Genomic DNA, 18,590 nt, shown 5'->3' with positions numbered 1-18,590 from the left:
CCACATTTGGAACTGACATAAGATGACATCATAAAATCAACATACATAAAAGATCGAGTGGCAAAATACTTAAAAAGATTTATATCTTGAAATTCACATAGAGAGATCAGTGACATAAAAAACAATTGTGTTTTTGTATGATAGCCAAAAGTCAGTACTGGCATCATGTCATTTGTTTTATTGAAAAATTCCCAATTTTATCATGAGTAACAATATGTATTTTTCCTGAAGAAAATGACCTTCGTTCAGATACTTAATGCTCTTTGGATGATGGTATAATTAGAGATGGATGGTGTTATTGGAAAACTGATAGATCAATTTCTGCATTCAGACCAGCAGGGGAGATTGTATTCAATTCAAAAATGGTTCTCTGTTCTTGTTGTAACAAGATTTTCTCTATGTCACTTCCCCGCCAGGATGCTTTGATCAATTTGAAAACAAGAAACTGAAGATCAGAGAAACTGGGGGAACAGTCGATGCAGTGTTATACTAAAGGTGCTGTTATGTTTTGCCTCCTGATGTTGCTTCTGTGCTCAATCATTCTGGTCTTGATTTTCCTGATGGTCTTGCCTACGTAAATAGGTCCACAGGGACAGAGAATGAGATAGACCACTCCCTCAGTATTGCAGTTGGAAGAATGTTTAAGAGGGTATCCCTTTCCCTTCCGTGGGTGAATAAACACTGATGTACTCTTTGAAGATGGACATACTGAGCATTGAGCCACAGGGTTGGTGTCCGGTAACTGATGATGTTACAAGTGGTGTGACAGAGAGAACTGAGGGGGCTAGGATCTCCTTGGTGTTCTTATTTCTTGTGTGAGCTACGCTTAGCCACTTTCCGTCAAAGCACTGATGACCCTCCAGGATGTGCCAGTGTTTGTGTAATATTCTCTTGATATCTCTGGAGAGGTGAGAGAATTTCATACTACAGACGATGTTCGGCCTCTTTCTTTCTTCATGCCTGGTAGTAGTTCATCTCTGTTTGTAACCATCGCTTTTCTGACACCTTTTGAGTTGCAGTCTTCTGGGTATCCCCTGTCACGAAATCTACTGGCCATAGGTGCCACTTGATGTTCAAAGTCAGTATAGTCACTGCACACTCTCCTTAGTCGCAGGAATTGAGAGAGGGGGAGATTTTCCTTGAGATTTCTGTTGTGGAAGCTTTGTTAATGTAGGTAATGATTCTTGTCAGTGGGTTTCTTATAAATGGTAGTGTTGAAACTGTATGTGTCTTTCTTGATGAGGATGTCCAGAAAAGGAATCTCGTTGGGATGATAGTGCATTGTGAATTTAAGGTTCGGATCTAGGCTATTCAGCCATGTGTGGAATTCCTTCAGTTTCTCAGTGGTGCCCTTCCATAGCACAAGGACATCATCGATGTACCTCTTCCACAGGTGCAGTTCCTCCTGGTATGGATGTGTCTCCAAATAAAGGTACTGAAAAGATGCCACATATAAAATGGCAATAACAGGGGCCATACTAGCACCCATAGCAGTCCCTTTGATTTGTTTAAAAAATTTTTTCCTTGAAAGCAGAATTAATTTTCTTGGAGAGCTATGGAAGCAACTGAACTATGAAGGCAGTAGGTACTATCGTATTTGTCTCTCTGTCATTTAGAACATCGGTAATAATCTACAGAGCTTGTTGTTGGCACACTTGTTTGTGTGTGTGTGTGTATATATATATATATATATATATATATATATATACACACACACACACACTATTATTTTGTTATATATTTTTATAGTGTTCAGTTAATATATTTTTAATATTCTTTTAAATGTGTATGTTCTGATTTATCGGTACTCACGTTTAGTAGATAATTGGTACACTTGAATTGTTTCTGTATACGTGTTTGCTTTTATTTATGTTTATTTGCAACTAATATATTTATATGTTATTTCATGTTAGACCCCTGAGACAGGGGTTTATATGCCGAAACACGGCCCGTGTCTGGTCATTTCTATAATAAAAAGGACATCGGATCTCAACCCTGAAGGCCCAGTGTTGCTTTTTTTTTTGTTCTGTACTCTTTTGTATGCTGTTTTACCTCTCTCTTATGACATGGATGCCATTTTTAGGGCATAGCCCATAGAAATTTACCCGGCACTGGCCTTGTTCTAAAATTTCTGAAGTTGTTGTCAAAGCTCCTGAAAAGCTCCACTCCAGCCCATCCAAATCTAATTCAGTCTCCATCAGTGCACAGACTGTAGAAGTCAACCCATCACTGGCTTTCCTACCTAATCTCCCCTAATCTTCTTTGGATCCGATCCATCTAAGCAGGATTACTTTGTGTTTGTCCCACGCGTTTTTGAATTCCATTCCCGACTTCATTGGAAGAAACGCAGTATGGACGCTCTTGCCATGGCTGTGACAACACCTGTGGAACTTCTCTACCAAGTAAGGGATGGCTCTGCTGGTGCTAGAGTGTCGATTTCACTTGACTTGGAATGCTGACTCGGTGTACTCCTTAGCCATTAAGGTATTGTTGCCACATTAAGCAAATCCACTGCACTGTCAAAGGAGGCGTACTGTACTGCACACGTTCTATGTGGAATGAAGTCTAATCACAGAGGATCCCCTGGAGTATCAAAGGACATGAATAAGTCTAAATTTGCCATCTTCTTTATTGGTAATAGCTGCTAGGTGAGAGGGTAATTTCATCAAATAGTTTGGATTGGAAGGGACTAACTACATAACCTCATTTGAGCCCTGTATTTGGTCAGTTGCTACATGATCCAGTTCCAGCTCTGTATTTTATCAATTAAAGTGGCAAATCAAGAAGCATATTTTTGTATTAGCAAAGTAAGTATTGCTGATGGTGTCGGTATAGAGAATCTAAAGCCATCTTTGAACCCAAATGGCAGCATCTCAGGAGGTCCCTTACTGGCAAGCTGATATAGCATATGATTTGAAAGCTGTTTTCATTGGTACTCTGCTAAACATCAATTATGTTCTGAGTCTGCATATTTATTGACTGTGTCCTGTTAGAATGTGGTAAGGTAATCTGCTACTCAATCTTGGGCAATGATCGAAAGCACTGCGCTGTTCCAAACAACTTTCTAAAAATAGATGCACTGGGCAGGGCTGGGAGCCACCATTTTCGAGGCGGCGCCAATGGAAGAGGAGGGAGGCCATCTTCCTTCTCTAATGAAGGTAGGGGGGGGGGGGGGTGGGGAAGGGCTGCTAGACCACCAGGTCAAAGGGGGGGGGATTGGCTCGGGGCCCACTAGGCCACCAGGGCTCCATTTGAGGGGATGCTAGGGGGGTTAGGGGGGCTGGAGACCCACCAGATCTCCACCCCCCCTGAACATGGGTTGGGTCGGGGCTGCTGCATTGAGGGGAATGGGGGGCATGCTAGCATGCAAATGCATTCTGGGCAGGGCTCACCATTCCTCCTCAATGGTTTGCAAACCCTAACACAAGCTCCGAGCTGATGTAAGGTTTGCCACAGACAGCGCGCCAATGTTTGGCTCGCTGATCATTGGGGAGGAATTTGCATGCTACTCGCTAAGAGCCCTGATTTGCATGCTAGTTGCATTCAGAGCCTGTGAGCTCATTGTTTTACGCACTCAGGGGCTCTGATCATGGGATGGTAGCAAAAGCTGGTGCTAGTATGGCACTAACAGCCTCAAGCTCCTGCATTTGCTTCTGATCATCGGCCCATCTGTGGCTTTGTCAGTAGCAGGTTTGTGGGTTTGGAGCTCATTGGCAATAGAACTTAAAGTTGAGGCAATTTCGAAAGCAATTTAAAGCATGATTGTTGCAGTTGTCTGGGTCTTAATGCATCTGAGTAAGTGGAACCAATGTTTTAGCCATCATGATGGCAAGACCCACACAACTATAACAATCATGATACCAGCCATGAAAGCCTAAGAGAACAAAATTTAAAGTATATTTCTTTCAAAAAGTGGTGTGGTGTTTTTTTTTTTTATTTTAGTTTTTTTGTGATGTCTCTTTAATGTTTTTGTTTTTCTTTGTTGTGGATGCTTATTGCAAACTGCAGTAAATTGTTCTTGGCTGATTTTGCAGTATAACACCTTTACCAAACAAGCCAGCAAGCAAAGCGCCTGTCATCCTAGTCCAGTTAACTGGTGAAGGAGCCCAAGGTGGGTGACATCATCACTTAACGCCCATGCCCAACATTAGTACAAGGTGTTTCTTGTACCCAACAAGATACCAATAATGCTTGGTTCGTAAATATGGTACAAATATGTCTCTATTTACAGAGAGTTCCGATACAACCATTCTAGTTGAATTGCTAGTCTGATATAACAGCATTGCCCTTGATATTCTATGATATAATGATGAAAAAGCAAAAGGGGGTGACCAATTGTGCCAAGTGTCCCTAAATGCCTCATTGAATTTTAACTATGTGAAACCTTTTTTTTTTTTTAATTATTTTTTTATCACTTTTATTATTTTACAAGTTTCACTTGCAAAAAGGAAATACAAAGATATATATATATATTTTTTTTCAAAATCAGTAAGAAATTATATCAAACACATTATTTACCTACTATCAATCTCTTCCGTAGACTACAAATAAGATAAAGAGGGGGGGAGTGATTTACAGGTGAGGAGATCCAAAATTCCAAAGAAAATAATAATAATATTTAAATAGCCTGGCCTAAATTCCCACTAGTTTTATACTTAATCAGTTGTCCTATCTCTCATTCCTTCGGTCTATTAGATAACTTTTTCATATCTAAAAAGGTTCATAGTTGTTCTGGCTCAAAGAAAGCGTATTTATTCCCTAGAAATCTTATTAAGCATTTGCATGGGTATGCGAATAGGAATGTTGCTCCCAGAGCCCTTGTCTCTTCTCTAAGAGCAAGAAACTGTTTCCTCCTGTCCTGTGTCGTCTTTGTAACATCTGGAAAGATCCAAATTCTCTGTCCACAAAGTATTTTTGAAGAATTCTTAAAGTGCAGCTTCATTACCGAATTCAAATCTTGTTCAAATACAAACGAAACTATTAGGGTTCTTCATTGAGTCACTTCAGACAATGATTGTTCCAGAAATGCTGATATATCTTGAATTTCCTGTGCTGGTTCTTGATTCAAAGTCATACTCCTTAATCCTTTAATTTCTTCTCCGATCTGTGGAGATATTGGCAAGTAATAAGTCTTATTAAATGATGGAATAGCCGCAGAAGGGTATTGTAAAACTTCCAGTAGGTATTTCTTGAAGAAATCCGTCGAACTTATACCAGTAACCATAGGAAAATTCAATAATCTTAAATTGTCGCCTGTTGTAATTCCCAGTTTGTTCTATTTTCATATGTGTCAAAGCTTTATCCTTTATTACTACTCCAGTAATAGATTTTAAGTCTTTAACCTCTTGTTGAATCTGTGATATTTGATTCATTGAATCCTGCTTAACGTTTTCTAATGAAGTTAAAGTTTCAACTTTACTCACGAGAAGAGAGGTTTCCTGGGTTGATTTAGAAACAACCGTTGTTAAGTTCTGAATAGCTCTGCAAATAGACTCCAGAGTAATCTCCATGGGAGCAACTAACTCCAAGATCGTTTCACCTGCGGTCTAGGCTGATGCACTGCCGAACAAGGTCCCACTGCTATTGACTCCCGATTTGGCTGGGCCTTCTGCTCCTCTCCCAAGGAACGCAGGGCAATGAGAAGGATTAAGATCCAGAGGTGATAATGATGTCACTATCCCCAAGAGAGCCATCACTCCTCCTTCGGCTCTCAGCTCAGTGTCAGCCACTCCGATATGTGGGACGCTCGTTGCTTAGCGATCGATTGTCTGCTGGTTCGGGGACGATGTTCTGGCCAGCGGCAGTTGGCCTTTCACCATCCCCTTCCTTTTAGTATGAGGCTTGAGGATAGGAAATATGATAGTGGAAACGCCAGCAAACAACTCTGATCGAGCAGCAAACGTGCTCAGGCTGCCATCTTGACACACTCCCTGTAAAGTCCTTGGAATCTTAATTTAGCCCTCTCTGTGCTTGTTCAACCTGTTTTTGAGCCTCTGTCATCCATCTCTATTAAGGATCTTACTCTGAAAGCAGTTTTTCTAGTAGCTATTTCTTCGGTGAGACGTGTTTTCTGAATTGCAAGCTCTCTCCTGCAGATCTCCTTTCCTGGAGTTTCTACACGATCGTGTTGTTTTACGACCTGTTCCATCTTTTTTACCAAAGGTTTTGTCGTCTTTTCATATTAATCAGCCTATCGTTCTGCTGTCCCTAGGGTTTTCTACGGGATCGGAGGATCAACGATTGCTTCATAAGCTCGATGTTCGAAGAGTTTTGCGTCAGTATGTCAAGTGGACTGAAGAGTTTCGATGGTCAGACCGCCTCTTTATTTTACTAGGGGGCAGACGCAAAGGTTTGGCAGCTTCTAAATCCACTTTAGCTAGATGGATTAAAGAAGTCATTGCTTCAGCTTATCTTCTTAAGGGTAAGCCTATTCCAGATGGTGTTAAGGCCCATTCGACTAGAAGTCAGGCTGCATCCTGGGCAGAGTATTCTTTGGCATCTCCGGTAGATATTTGTAAAGCGGCTACCTGGTCTTCTCTCCATTCCTTTGTTATACATTACAGAGTGGATATTCAAGCATGTCAGGACCCTGTGTTCGGTCAAAGGGTTCTGTCAGCGGGGCTGCTTCTGTCCCTCCCTTAAGTGACTGCTTTTGTACTTCCCATCAGTCTTCCTGGGCCGGTCCGGAGGGACGATAAGGAAGCAGAAATTAGGTCCTACCTGCTAATTTACTTTCCTTTAGTCCCTCCGGACTGGCCCAGATCCCTCCCTTTATAGTTTTAAGTTTTTCATAGTAATTTCTCGCATTTGTCTTTATATAAACAGTGAACTAAACTTTTTGCAGTAGTTTCTTGCATTTGTCTTTATGGAAACAGTGGTTGTTTTCCTAACATTTGTTGTTTAAAAAAAAAAAAAAAGAGACACACTGTTTGTAGATGCATGCTGGCTATTTTCCCTGGCTGTACAATCTAGCGGTGCACACATTCTTCACTTTTCTCTCTTATTTCTTATTGCTTTGATACTGATATACTGAGACTTGGAGGAGCTGAGCTCGATTCCTGTTGGCTGTCAAGATTCAATGTTCTGAGTCTTCACCTGCTGGAAGGGGTGCACAACCCATCAGTCTTCCTGGCTGGTCCAGAGGGACTAAAGGAAAGTAAATTAGCAGGTAGGACCTAATTTCTGCTTGCTGCCTGATTAATCTTGTAATCGTGATCCACATTGAACTAGTGGTCTGGTATATGCGGAATACAAGAATAAATGCTATGCTATACCTTGGAGGCTAGTGAAGCAGAAGGAGACAGAGCAGGACTAATAAGTTCTTTGCATCACAACCACAATAATGACTATCTAAAATGAATGTTTTTTGATCCACCAATTAAGTTCCACCACCTTCAGGTTTTTTGGCCCACCAATTAAGTACCACCACCAGCGACTGCAGCAATCTCGCTGTTAGAATCGCTATACATTATACATATATGTGCACACACACCTACTCCTACCCATACCTTTTAATATAAATACAGTTGTATTAAGTACTGTTCTGCAAGCTGCGGATGTTATTCAGCTTAATAAAGGCATCTGTAGATGCCCTTTTTTGTCAAATATTAGAAGCACTCTTTAAAAAAATATATATTAAATGTTACACCTTTTAATTAGTCACATCATCAGACTGGCCCTTTTTAGATACTGCTCATCAGCCTGTAAAGCTGAGAGTCCCATGCCATTACTAGTCTCTTTAAATCCAGCACCCTTTCCTCACAACGCGCCCTTAGCCAGTGTGGTTGGCGATATGCTGCGTTGCATGCTGAAAAACACTTGCTGGTTCTAGCACAGAGAAGGCACACAGATGATGAAATCCTCTCCTTAGCAGATCTGTAGGATGTCACACTAGTCGCATCGAGAGAGAGAATGACCACTTGTTCTGCAGGGAAGTTGAATCCAGATGCACGGTTTCAGGTTCCTCCTGAGGCCCATGCAGTCTGTCCGTCGTCACACATATTGGATTATATACTACTACTACTACTAAACATTTCTAAAGCACTACTAGGGTTACGCAGCGCTGTACAGTTTAACAGAGAAGGACAGTGCCTGCTCAAGGAGCTTACAATCTAAAGGACAAATGTGCAGTCAGTCAAATAGGGCAGTCAAATTGGGGCAGTCTAGATTTCCTGAATAGAGGTATAAAGGTTAGGTGCCGAAGGCTACATTGAAGAGGTGGGCTTTGAGCAAGGATTTGAAGATGGACAGGGAGGGGGCTTGGCGAATGGGCTCAGGAAGTTTATTCCAAGCTTAGGGTGAGGTGAGGCAGAAAGGGCGGAGCCTGGAGTTGGAGGTGGTGGAGAAGGGTACTGAGAGGAGGGATTTGTTCTGTGAGTGGAGGTTTCGGGTGGGGAACGTAAGGGGAGATGAGGGTAGAGAGGTAATGAGGGGCTGTGGACTGAGTGCATTTGTAGGTTAGGAGGAGAAGCTTGAACTGTATGCGGTAGCTGATCGGAAGCCAGTGAAGTGACTTGAGGAGATGGGGGGGGGGGGGGTGATATGAGCATATCGGTCCAGGCGGAATATAAGACGTGCAGCAGAGTTCTGAACAGATTGAAGGGGGGCTAGATGGTTTAAGTGGGAGGCCAGTGAGGAGTAGGTTGCAGTAGTCGAGGCGAGAGGTAATGAGAGAGTGGATGAGAGTTCGGGTGGTGTGCTTCGAGAGGAAAGGGCGAATTTTGCTGATGTTAAAGAGAAAGAAGCGACAGGTCTTGGCTATCTGCTGGATATGGGCAGAAAAGGAGAGGGAGGAGTCGAAGATGACTCCGAAGTTGCGGGCAGATGAGATGGGGAGGATGAGGGTGTTATCGACTGAGATAGAGAGTGGAGGAAGAGGAGAAGTGAGTTTTGGTGGAAAGACGATAAGTTCGGATTTGGCCATGTTCAGTTTCAGGTGGCGGTTGGACATCCAGGCCGCAATGTCAGATAAGCAGGCCGATACTTTGGCCTGGGTTTCCGCAGTGATGTTTGGTGTGGAGAGATAAAGCTGGGTGTCGTCAGCATAAAGATGATATGGGAAACCATGCGATGAGATCAGTGAGCCCAGGGAAGAGGTGTAGATTGAAAAAAGAAGGGGTCCAAGGACAGATCCCTGGGGAACTCCAACAGAGAGCGGGATGGGGGTGGAGGAAGATCCATGAGAATGTACTCTGAAGGTACGGTGGGAGAGATAAGAGGAGAACCAGGAGAGGACAAAGCCCTGGAACCCAAATGAGGACAGTGTGGCAAGAAGTAAATCATGATTGACAGTGTCAAAAATGGCGGATAGGTCGAGGAGGATGAGGATGGAGTAGTGACCTTTGGATTTGGCAAGGAACAGGTCATTACAGACTTTAGAGAGTGCCGTTTCTGTCGAGTGTAGAGGGAGAAAACCGGGTTGAAGTGGATCGAGGATGGCACGAGAGGAGAGAAAATCAAGGCAGCGGCTGTGAACAGCGTGTTCAAGTATCTTGGAGAGGAAGGGTAGGAGGGAAATGGGGCGGTAGTTGGAGGGACAGGTAGGGTCTAGTGATGATTTTTTGAGGAGTAATGTGACTACGGCGTGCTTGAAGGTGTCAGGGACAGTTGCAGTAGAGAGAGAGAGAGGTTGAGGATATGACAGATGATGGGGGGGGGGGGGGGGTTGACAGTAGGAGGGATGGTGTTAAGTAAGTTGGTGGGGATGGGTTCAGAGGAACAAGTGGTGCATTTCGAGGAGGAAATAAGGTGGGCGGTGTCCTCTTAAGTGATATCAGGAAAAGAGGAGAAGGAGGCCTGGGTACGTTGGTTGAGTGAGTGGGTTGAAGGGTGAAGAGGAGGAGGTGGCTTGGTAGTGAACTTAAGGTTGATCTTCTGCACCTTGTCGCGGAAGTAGTCAGCCAGTGATTGAGGAGAGAGTGGGGGGGGGGGGGGGGGGGGGAGCGGAGGGCACTTTGAGGAGGGAGTTAAGGGTGGCGAAGAGACGACGAGTGTTGGGGCTGAGAGAATTAGTCAATTGGGTGTTGTAGTCCTGTTTGGCAAGGAATAGGGAGGACTGGAAGGAGGATAGCATCAATTTGTAATGAAGGAAATTGGTGTGGGTACGAGATTTCCTCCAGAGGCGTTCAGCAGATCGGGCGCAGGAGCGAAGGTATCGGATGCAAGGGGTTAGCCAGGGCTGGGGATTAGTACGCCTAGTGGGACGGTGGGTGGATGGTGCGAGGGTGTCCAGTGCAGAGGAGAGAGTGGCCTTGTCGACAGACTTGGAGGACATGATAGAGGGGAGGAGATTAGAGATACTAGAGGATAAGGTGGGAGGGTCTATAGCCTGGAGATTCCTGGAAGTAGTGGTTATTGTTGGGCGGGACTGAGGGGGGGAGTGATGAAGTGTGAAGGTGATCAGGTGATGATCAGAGAGAGGAAGAGCTGAGGCGTAGAAATTGGAGGGTGAGCAGGTAGAGGAGAGGATGAGGTCAAGACAATGGCTAGTTTGGTGAGTAGGGGTCGTGGAGCACAGCTGGAGGTTGAAGGAGGATGTCAGAGTGAGGAACTGAGAAGCGTAAGAGTCAGATTGGTCGTCAACGTGTATGTTAATGTCTCCAAGAATGAGGGACAGGGATGAGGGTTCAAGAAAAACGGAGAGCCAGGCATCGAAGTCAGTAAGGAAGGAAGAGGGGGACTTATCAGGGGGACAGTAAATGACTGCAACTCTGAGTGGCAGCGGGTAGAATAGACGGATGGAGTGGACTTCAAAGGATGAGAAGCAGTGAGACTGCGGTAGGAGGAGGGGTTGGAAACTACAGGAGGGCGAAAGTAGTAATCCGACGACTCCTCCGCGGCCAGCTGGGTGGGGAGTGTGGGAGAGAAGATAACCTCCATGGCATAGGGCCGCGACAGAGGCAGAGTCATCAGGGGTGAGCCAGGTTTCAGTTAGGGCGAGCAATTGAAGAGAACTGGAGATGAAGAGATCGTGGGTGAAGGAAAGTTTGTTGCAGATCGAGCGGGCATTCCACAGGGCACATGAGAAGGGGAGGGAAGAGGGGGGAGGAGGGGAATAGAGATGAGATTGGAGACATCCTTGAATCGTTTGCATGGGTAGGACGAGGACAGGTGTGGGGGTCCTGGGTTGGGATTGATGTCTCCTGCGGATAGCAGGAGAAAGAGCAAGGAGGATGGGGGAGGTGGGGCGACGAAGGCAGGATGCGCTTAGGAGGAATGGGGATGGGTTAATGGCTGGAAGGAAGTGTTGGAGGTTGAGAGCTAGGAAGGAGGAGGGGGACAGGAGAGATGGTGAGGTGGTGAGGGACGGGGGTGGGTAGGGTATTGCAGTAGTGAGCAGGATGGGAGAGGACATGGTTGGGCAGTGAGTTCCAGCGGTAGACAGCGGTAGGGGGAGGGGAAAAAGATTAGGAATGGACAGGGTAAGGAAGATAATGTGTAAAGGGGCCATAAGTAGTGACTGAGGTGTTACAGGTGCATATGTAGTGACTAAGGTGTTAGGCAGTAGATAGAGCGGGAAAGCCGGACTGGAGGCTTAAAACTGGAACAGCAGGCAGCAACTTGGAACAGAGGGGCTTGATGGGTTTATGAGCAGGCAGGTTGGTTGATGGGTTAGCAGCAGGCAGGCAGGCAGGTAGGCTGGGAGAAGGTAGGTAGATGTGCAGGCTTGAAGGCAGGCAGGTAGGCTGGGGAGGCAGGTAGGTAGATGTGCGGCTTCGGAGTTGATGGGTTAGCAGGCAGGCAGGTAGGCTGGGGAGGCAGGTAGGTAGTTGATGGGCAGGCAAGTCGATGGGCTGAGAAGCAGGTAAGTTGATGGGCTGGCGAGCAGGTAAGTCAATGGGCTGACAAACAGGCAGGTTGGTTGATAGGCAGGCAGGAAGGCAGGTTGATGGGCTGACAAGCAGGCAGGCTGGTTGATGGGCTAGCAGGCAGGGGCTGATGCGATGTGACTGGAACAAGTTGGAACGGGTGGACAGGAGCAGGCAGGAACAGACTGATTCGAACAAGCTGGAACGGGCGGACTGGAGCAAGCTGGAACGGGTGGACTGGAGCAAGCTGGAACAGGCGGACTAGAACACTGGAACAAGCATTGCAGATGGACTGGAACACTGGAACAAGTTGGAGTAGATGGACTGGAACAAGTTGGAGCAGGAGGCAGCGGAGTAGCAGGACTGGAACAAGTTGGAGCAGATGGATTGAAACAAGCTGGAACGAACGGAATAGAACAAGCTGGAACGGATGGACTGGACTGGAACAAGCTGGAGCAGACGGGATGGAACAAGCTGGGACAGTCTGGAGCAGAAGATAGTGGAGGAGCAGAACCGGAACAGGGATTAAGTTTGCTGGTCCACAGTTGATGTGTCCACAGTACCGGTACCACTTCCTATTCAATGGCCTCCTTGGCAGGGTTTCCACTTAGAGGGTGATGGGTTGGGGCTAGCTAGCGGGAAGATTACCCATTCAGGTTCAGGAGAGCATGGGCAGGTTTCTCGTTTACCTCTGTCGGCGCAGGTCCGCTTCAGTAGTGTTCTCTGCGATTCAGGTGACTCGATCAGCTCCATGTGGTCAGGATGTGTCCATGTGGCGCACCCAATTGCCGGAGGTGTCCCGGGTCTTGTCACGCGACGTGCAAGTCCAGGTCATTCTACGGCTCTCCGGTTCTCCGGCCGTCTGCTGCAGTCCTCCTCTGGCCTGTTTCCCTGTCCTCTCTCACTTTTAGGTTCACGCCTCGCTCTTCTCTCTGCACCAGCTGAGTTCCACCTCCGTGGTCGCTCAGGCTGGTCAGGTCGTCGGCCCTGGAGATGGGACAACGGGCGAGCGGCTAGTCAGGAGGAGGGCTGAAGGTGCGCGGTACCAGGGTTTCCTGTCTCCGACAGGCGGCCGGCGGGGTTGGAGGTAGGTGAGGCCGAGATGCAGTGTGGTCTCGTTGCTATTTTGTCGGGTTCTCCCTAGCGGCTCAGATCGGGGAACCGGTCGATTGTGGTCCGGTTCGGCTCCGCAGTTTCTCACGCTGCGGTTACCCACGAAATCGGGCCGATCCGTGCCGATTTCGGGCTGGTCCGCTACAGGTGTATACCTTCAATTTGATCTTAAAATCTTTTCTTAAAATATATTGTGGGATATATTTGATAGAGTGAAATTGAATGCTATTCAGACAGTGTTTTTATGACTCTTGGGTGGTGATGCTGTTTTCATTAAGAATAAACTCAAGCTAGCTATGACATTATCCCTCATATGGTGTCCTATGATAGCTAGCTAACCCATTCTTGGTTGTAATTTAAGTCCATAGCTCTTGTTCCTAAAATTTTGAACATTTAGGATGTTGTCATAATTGTCCCTGTGCAGAATTTCTCAAATATTTAGTAATGAATATTGGCTGCTGTTTGAAGAACAACTACTGGGATTTCTATGGATGGAAATCTGTTCCGTGAGGCAAACGATTGTGGAGTAACTGGTTGTCCCATGATATCACATAACATGATAAGCAAAGAATGAGTATGAGGGTTCACTGCCACTAAATATAACCAGTGTTCTACCTAGAAATTTTTGCAAGCCAGGTGGCATGAAGGAGTAGCTGGATAGGGGAGGGGAAATACTGCGCAGTTTAATAAAAGTTTCTGTAATTTAGCTGGGTAGTTAGTAATATCAGTCAGGTAGCATGTCTATCCAAAAGTTCCTGGGCAGAACACTGATGACAATGCTATAAACGCTGCATTATATAACTTGTAACCTAAATCCAGTTTGTCATAAGGCTGGTATCTATTCCTTGCCAGTGCTGAGAGGCGGACTAATGCGGGTCTCTTAGATCTAACGTCTCTCTCAGTGGCAACTCCTCTTAGAACTTCACAACCCCCTGATTGCCCCAGTTCTAGGGCTATTTAGAGATGGAGTCAGATTAAGGTCATTTAAGCCTTCTTGGGGGGGGCTTGGGACCCCTTAATTCTCAACAGTCTGTAACTATAGTTGAGTTACATAGTTGCCTGCTAGAACAGCAGCATCTTAAGTGTTTGATTGGCCTTACATTGTCATTGCATCATAATACTTTGTTACATGAGTCAGAAACATGCGTTGCCTCGTTTTTTTATTTATTTGTTTGTTTGTTTGTTTTAAAATTTTTTTTTTTTTTTTTGAACAGGAGCAACGAAGGAAGGAGGTGCTGGAGCCCTGGATGAAGATGATTTTGTGAAGGCATTTACAGAGGTTCCCTCTGTTCAGGTACTTTTCATGTTGAACTTTGGTGCTGTTTCGGTGTTCTGTAATTTCATGTGCTGCTAGTCTTTTTGTTACAAATCTGATGTCACGCCTTTTTATTTTTAAAATACAAACTTTATCCCCCTGTTTACGAAGCCGTGTGGCAATGCCGACACAGCCCATTCACAGTGAATGGGCTATGTCAGCATTAGCGCACGGCAGCCACTAGCGCAGCTTTGTAAACAGGGAGGTTAGTTTTTGACCAGTGGAAGCAGTATTTCAGAAAAAATTAACTAGTCTTAAAATATGATCCTGTATGTTTTTAGAAGAAAAAGGATAGTTAATATATACAAAAAACCTTTTCACTCTAACTTGCGGATGTTGTGCTTTTAGCAGTTCTCTTAGTGCTCCTTTTACAAAGTGGTGCTACCGATTAGCGTGCACACAAATGTGACGCCCATGTGAATTGAATGGACTAATTTGTATTCAGCATACATTTATCAGTAGTGCCGCGTCGTAAAAGGAGCCCATAGTTTTCTGCAGTCTTACTTATTTTTTTTAAATAATTAATTTTAATGCTGATTTAACTGAAGCTATGGATAGTGTGCAGTTGCTTTAGATTGATGGAAAGACTATACATCTGATGGTAAAGGTGTGTTAGGGCTATAACTCCCAGCTTTTGGCCTTTTTTCCCCACATATACTAATTGCATAATATGATACACTTAAATAGTTTTGTTAAAATAGTATAAATAAAGAGGCTATGACCTTTTGGCTTATTGTAAGGCAGCAAAGGAAATGAGAAGCATAGATGTCTAAAGGGATGTTATTCGAAACTTTCTCATGTTGATCTTCATACAGTTGCCTTTTCAACCTAATTTTATGTAGGGTGGCTAGTCAGAAAATATATATTTAGTTCTGCTTGTGCAAAACTACAGTATCTTACAAGTGCTTGCTGCTGAATGAGAAACCTGTTATAAAATGTGTACTGTTGCAAAAAATGAATTTGAGTGATGCACATTAGAAGAAGCTATTTTGCAAAAGAAAAAGTGCAAATGAGTAGTAACGTCATATAAGACTTCACACATATACAGTGATGTGAAAAGAATACCCCCCCCCCCCCGATTTCCCCTGTTAGTGCATACGTGTCACACTGAATGGTTTCTGATCTTTAAACAAAATATAGCATTAGACAAAGGGAACCTGAGTAAACACATAAGTGTTATAAATTATTACTTTATTTAAGGAACAAAGTTATCCAACACCCTTATTGCCTAAATGAAAACGTAGATGCCCCCTTAGTTAATCAACCTATTCCTTAGCCTCTGCAGTAGATGAATTCAGAAACTGGCGGATTGTGTCCGTCTACCAGCAGGTGGAGATAGAGAAAAAACTGAAGGGAGTGAGATTAGATGGCCAGCCCTTCCATCAGTTAGTATATCTTATTTCCAACACATGGTGGATGGATTCTTACCAGTTCCTGGATTCGGTGATTTTAGGGGTACTCCTGGGCTTGGTAGCCAGTTGAGGCAGGGGGTATTTTGTCACTGGAGCCATCCTTAGGGGCATACTTATTTTGTCACGTCCCTGCCTCACCCCAATAATCCCCTTCTCCCTTTCTCAGGCTTGTTTGTGGCTGCACCCTTACCTACCTCACAACAATTAAAAAAGTAAAATAAAATAAAAAAATAGTGTCAGCTGGCAAAAAAAAAAAGGAGAGAGCATTTTACAAGCCTGTAGCTTGTGCAGTACGGGATCCCAGTGCCGGAATGAGTTCTGCTCTTGAGCTTACTGTGTCTTTTTGGCGGTGAGCTTGTTGCTGGGAGGCTCGCAAACGAACTGCACGCTGTGGTGAGTGCAACTTAGGTTTACTTTTCCTTTGTTCCCTTGTCGATTGGTTTGCTACTGGGGAAATGGCAGTGGAAACTGTTAAATGGTGTTCCTGCTGTGGGAAATGTCAGAATGCGGAAGGGCAACGAATGCAGTGCTGAATGTACAGAGGCATTAGTAGGGGATGGTGCTTCCCTCTCCCCTGGTGTGGTTTCCCATGCGGGGATCTCTGATTCGCGCACCATTTTGGATTTTACTGCAGTGTCAGTCTGTGCACTGCTTCAGATTGCGCCTCCTGATTTGGCCCATGCGACGTTGTATTCAGCAGTGGGGAAGGCCAGCACTGATGCTGGCGCGGTCCCTTGCTGCTTCAAGGGCAGTGCCTGCTATGTCTGCAGGACCGGTTTCTTCTGGGAAGCTTTTTTTCATCCGATTTTATACTGCTCCTACGTCAAGCCTATTTGATGAAGCGAGCCCCTTCCTCCCTCTAAGCCAGTTCGAGGCCTTGGGGGGGGGGGCCCATTGTGATCTGGGACACAGTTTGCTGCCAGTCTCAGATGATCAGGCGCACAAGCGCAGGCACTTGGACTCCATGTTGGAGGGAGTGGTCTGTCAGCCCCCGCTGGCAGGGTGTTCAGGGGACTCTTTAAGGCCATCTAGGATGGATGACATGGAGGAGGGTGAGATTCTCCAGGAGGAGCCAGATGATCCCACAGCAGTACGTATTTTTCACAGGGAGGAGTATCTTATATCTTGGACCAATCAAGTGAGGACCCCATAACATGTAATCTTCTAAAGGGAGTACCCTTGTCCATGGCGGATTGGAAGGTAGTAACCACAGATGCCAGTCTTTTCGGTTGGAGAGTGCATTTCCAGAATTGCATAGCTCAAGGGAATTGGATATCTACTGACTAAATCTGATTGATCAATCATCTGGAGTTGAGAGCTATTCGCAAAGTAGTGCTCTCCTTTATCAAAATTTTTCAACTGAGTGGTTAGTCTTTTCTGACAATGCTACAGCAGTTTCTCTGAATGTGACACTAACCTTGTAAGCACATCATCATCTTTGTTGGGTGGAAATGTACCCAGTGAGCCTTTCAGCAGTACATGTAGCTGGAATTCAGAATCTTTATGCAGATTTCCTCAGCAGACACCCTCTAGGTCCAGAAGAGTGATAGTTGTTAAAGAAGGCTTTCAATCTTATCACAGTATGTTGGGGCATTCTGATTGTGAACCTAATGTGGTGAGAGAGAATTCCAAGATGACCTAATATTTTGGTCATCAAAGGTTGTGGTTGCCCTGAAATGATTTCCTTTGTCTTCTCGCTTTGGCTAATGATAGGCCAGGTACTTTGAAGAACCGCACATCATCCTAGCCTCTTGATTCTAGTGGCTCAGGAGACCATGGTATGCAGACCCTGATTGTCGACAAGTAGATTTGCCATTATGCTAGGGTACAATACTCATGGAATATCTGTCCCTCTTTGGTTTTATGCCTTGGCTTTTTAGAGGTCGAGATTCAGGCATAGAGGACTGCATTTTCACTTTGCTTCAAGCTAGAAAGTGTTCCACTTTGGCAGTGTACACAAGAATCTGGAGACCCCTTCCCCTTTCTGCTCTTCTGTTACACATATTCTTGTCTTCCATCAGCAGGGTTTAAAGAAAGGTTTGGCTCTAGGTTCTTCGAATGTTCTAGTCACAGCTCTGGCTTTTTTTTTTTTTTAGAGACTATTTGGAAATGGCTTTCATCGCTGTGCATTCAGGTGTGGTGTGCTTTTTGAAAGGAGTCATTCATCTCTGACCTTCTGTTTGAACTTCAAACAAAGTGGAATCTAAGGGGCCCTTTTACAGAGTGGCAGAAAGCCCATTGTGGGCTCACCGCTCTTTCGGGCGTATCACCGGCCCAGCGTGGCAGCCGGCAGTAGTCCTACCCCGAGTGCGTGCCATTTCCTGGGGGGGGGGGAACCCCTGGAAATAGTTTGTGTGATGGTAACCCGGCGATATTCAGGTATCGCTGTGCACTGCCCGGTTACTGCTGGATTAGCGTGGGAGCTCTTATCACCTCCTCAGTGGACGATGGTAAGGGCTCTCTGTCTTATGGCCATGCGGTAAGAGTTCTACCTGCTGCGGTAAAAATGACCCTGACGCATGGGCCCTTTCTCTTGCAGCTTGGTAAAAAGGCCCCTCTATCCTAGTCCTCAGATCCCTGCAATTTGCACCATTTGAGTCTCTAAAGAAAGTTGCTATTAACCCATTAGTGCCCAACGTTCCCATATGGGAGCTTATTATGGGAACATTGGGCACTAATGGGTTAAAGATCTCATTTTAAAGACAATATTTTTAGTAGTTCTTGCTTTAGCCAGCAGAGTTTGATATATTTCTCTGCTTTACGGAAGAAGGCGTTCATATTTTCACTGTTCCCTCTTGTCTTCCAGATGTGGTCTCTTCATTTCACTTGAATCAGGCTTTTCTCCTCTTTTTGGTAAAAGTTTTTCGGCAAGGGCTTAACTATCTTGAAATTATTGGTTATGTCTTGTGTATTTGATGAAGTACAGTATTTGAAGGTGACTAA

At 45.0% G+C, this 18,590-nt stretch overlaps 1 protein-coding gene across 1 annotated transcript in view; it reads left to right on the top strand.

The window, feature by feature from the left end:
* Positions 1 to 18,590, top strand: part of CLASP2 (cytoplasmic linker associated protein 2) — a 977,269-nt gene that overhangs the window by 324,662 nt on the left and 634,017 nt on the right. Inside the window, 1 exon segment of the mRNA XM_030203481.1 lies at positions 14,135 to 14,214. Within this exon segment, the coding sequence (XP_030059341.1) occupies positions 14,135 to 14,214 (80 nt within the window).

This window comes from Microcaecilia unicolor, chromosome 1 (genome assembly GCF_901765095.1).
Source record: "Microcaecilia unicolor chromosome 1, aMicUni1.1, whole genome shotgun sequence".
Lineage (NCBI taxonomy): Eukaryota > Metazoa > Chordata > Amphibia > Gymnophiona > Siphonopidae > Microcaecilia > Microcaecilia unicolor.
Note: the sequence above shows the minus strand (reverse complement) of the source record. Positions and strands in the feature narration are given on the sequence as shown.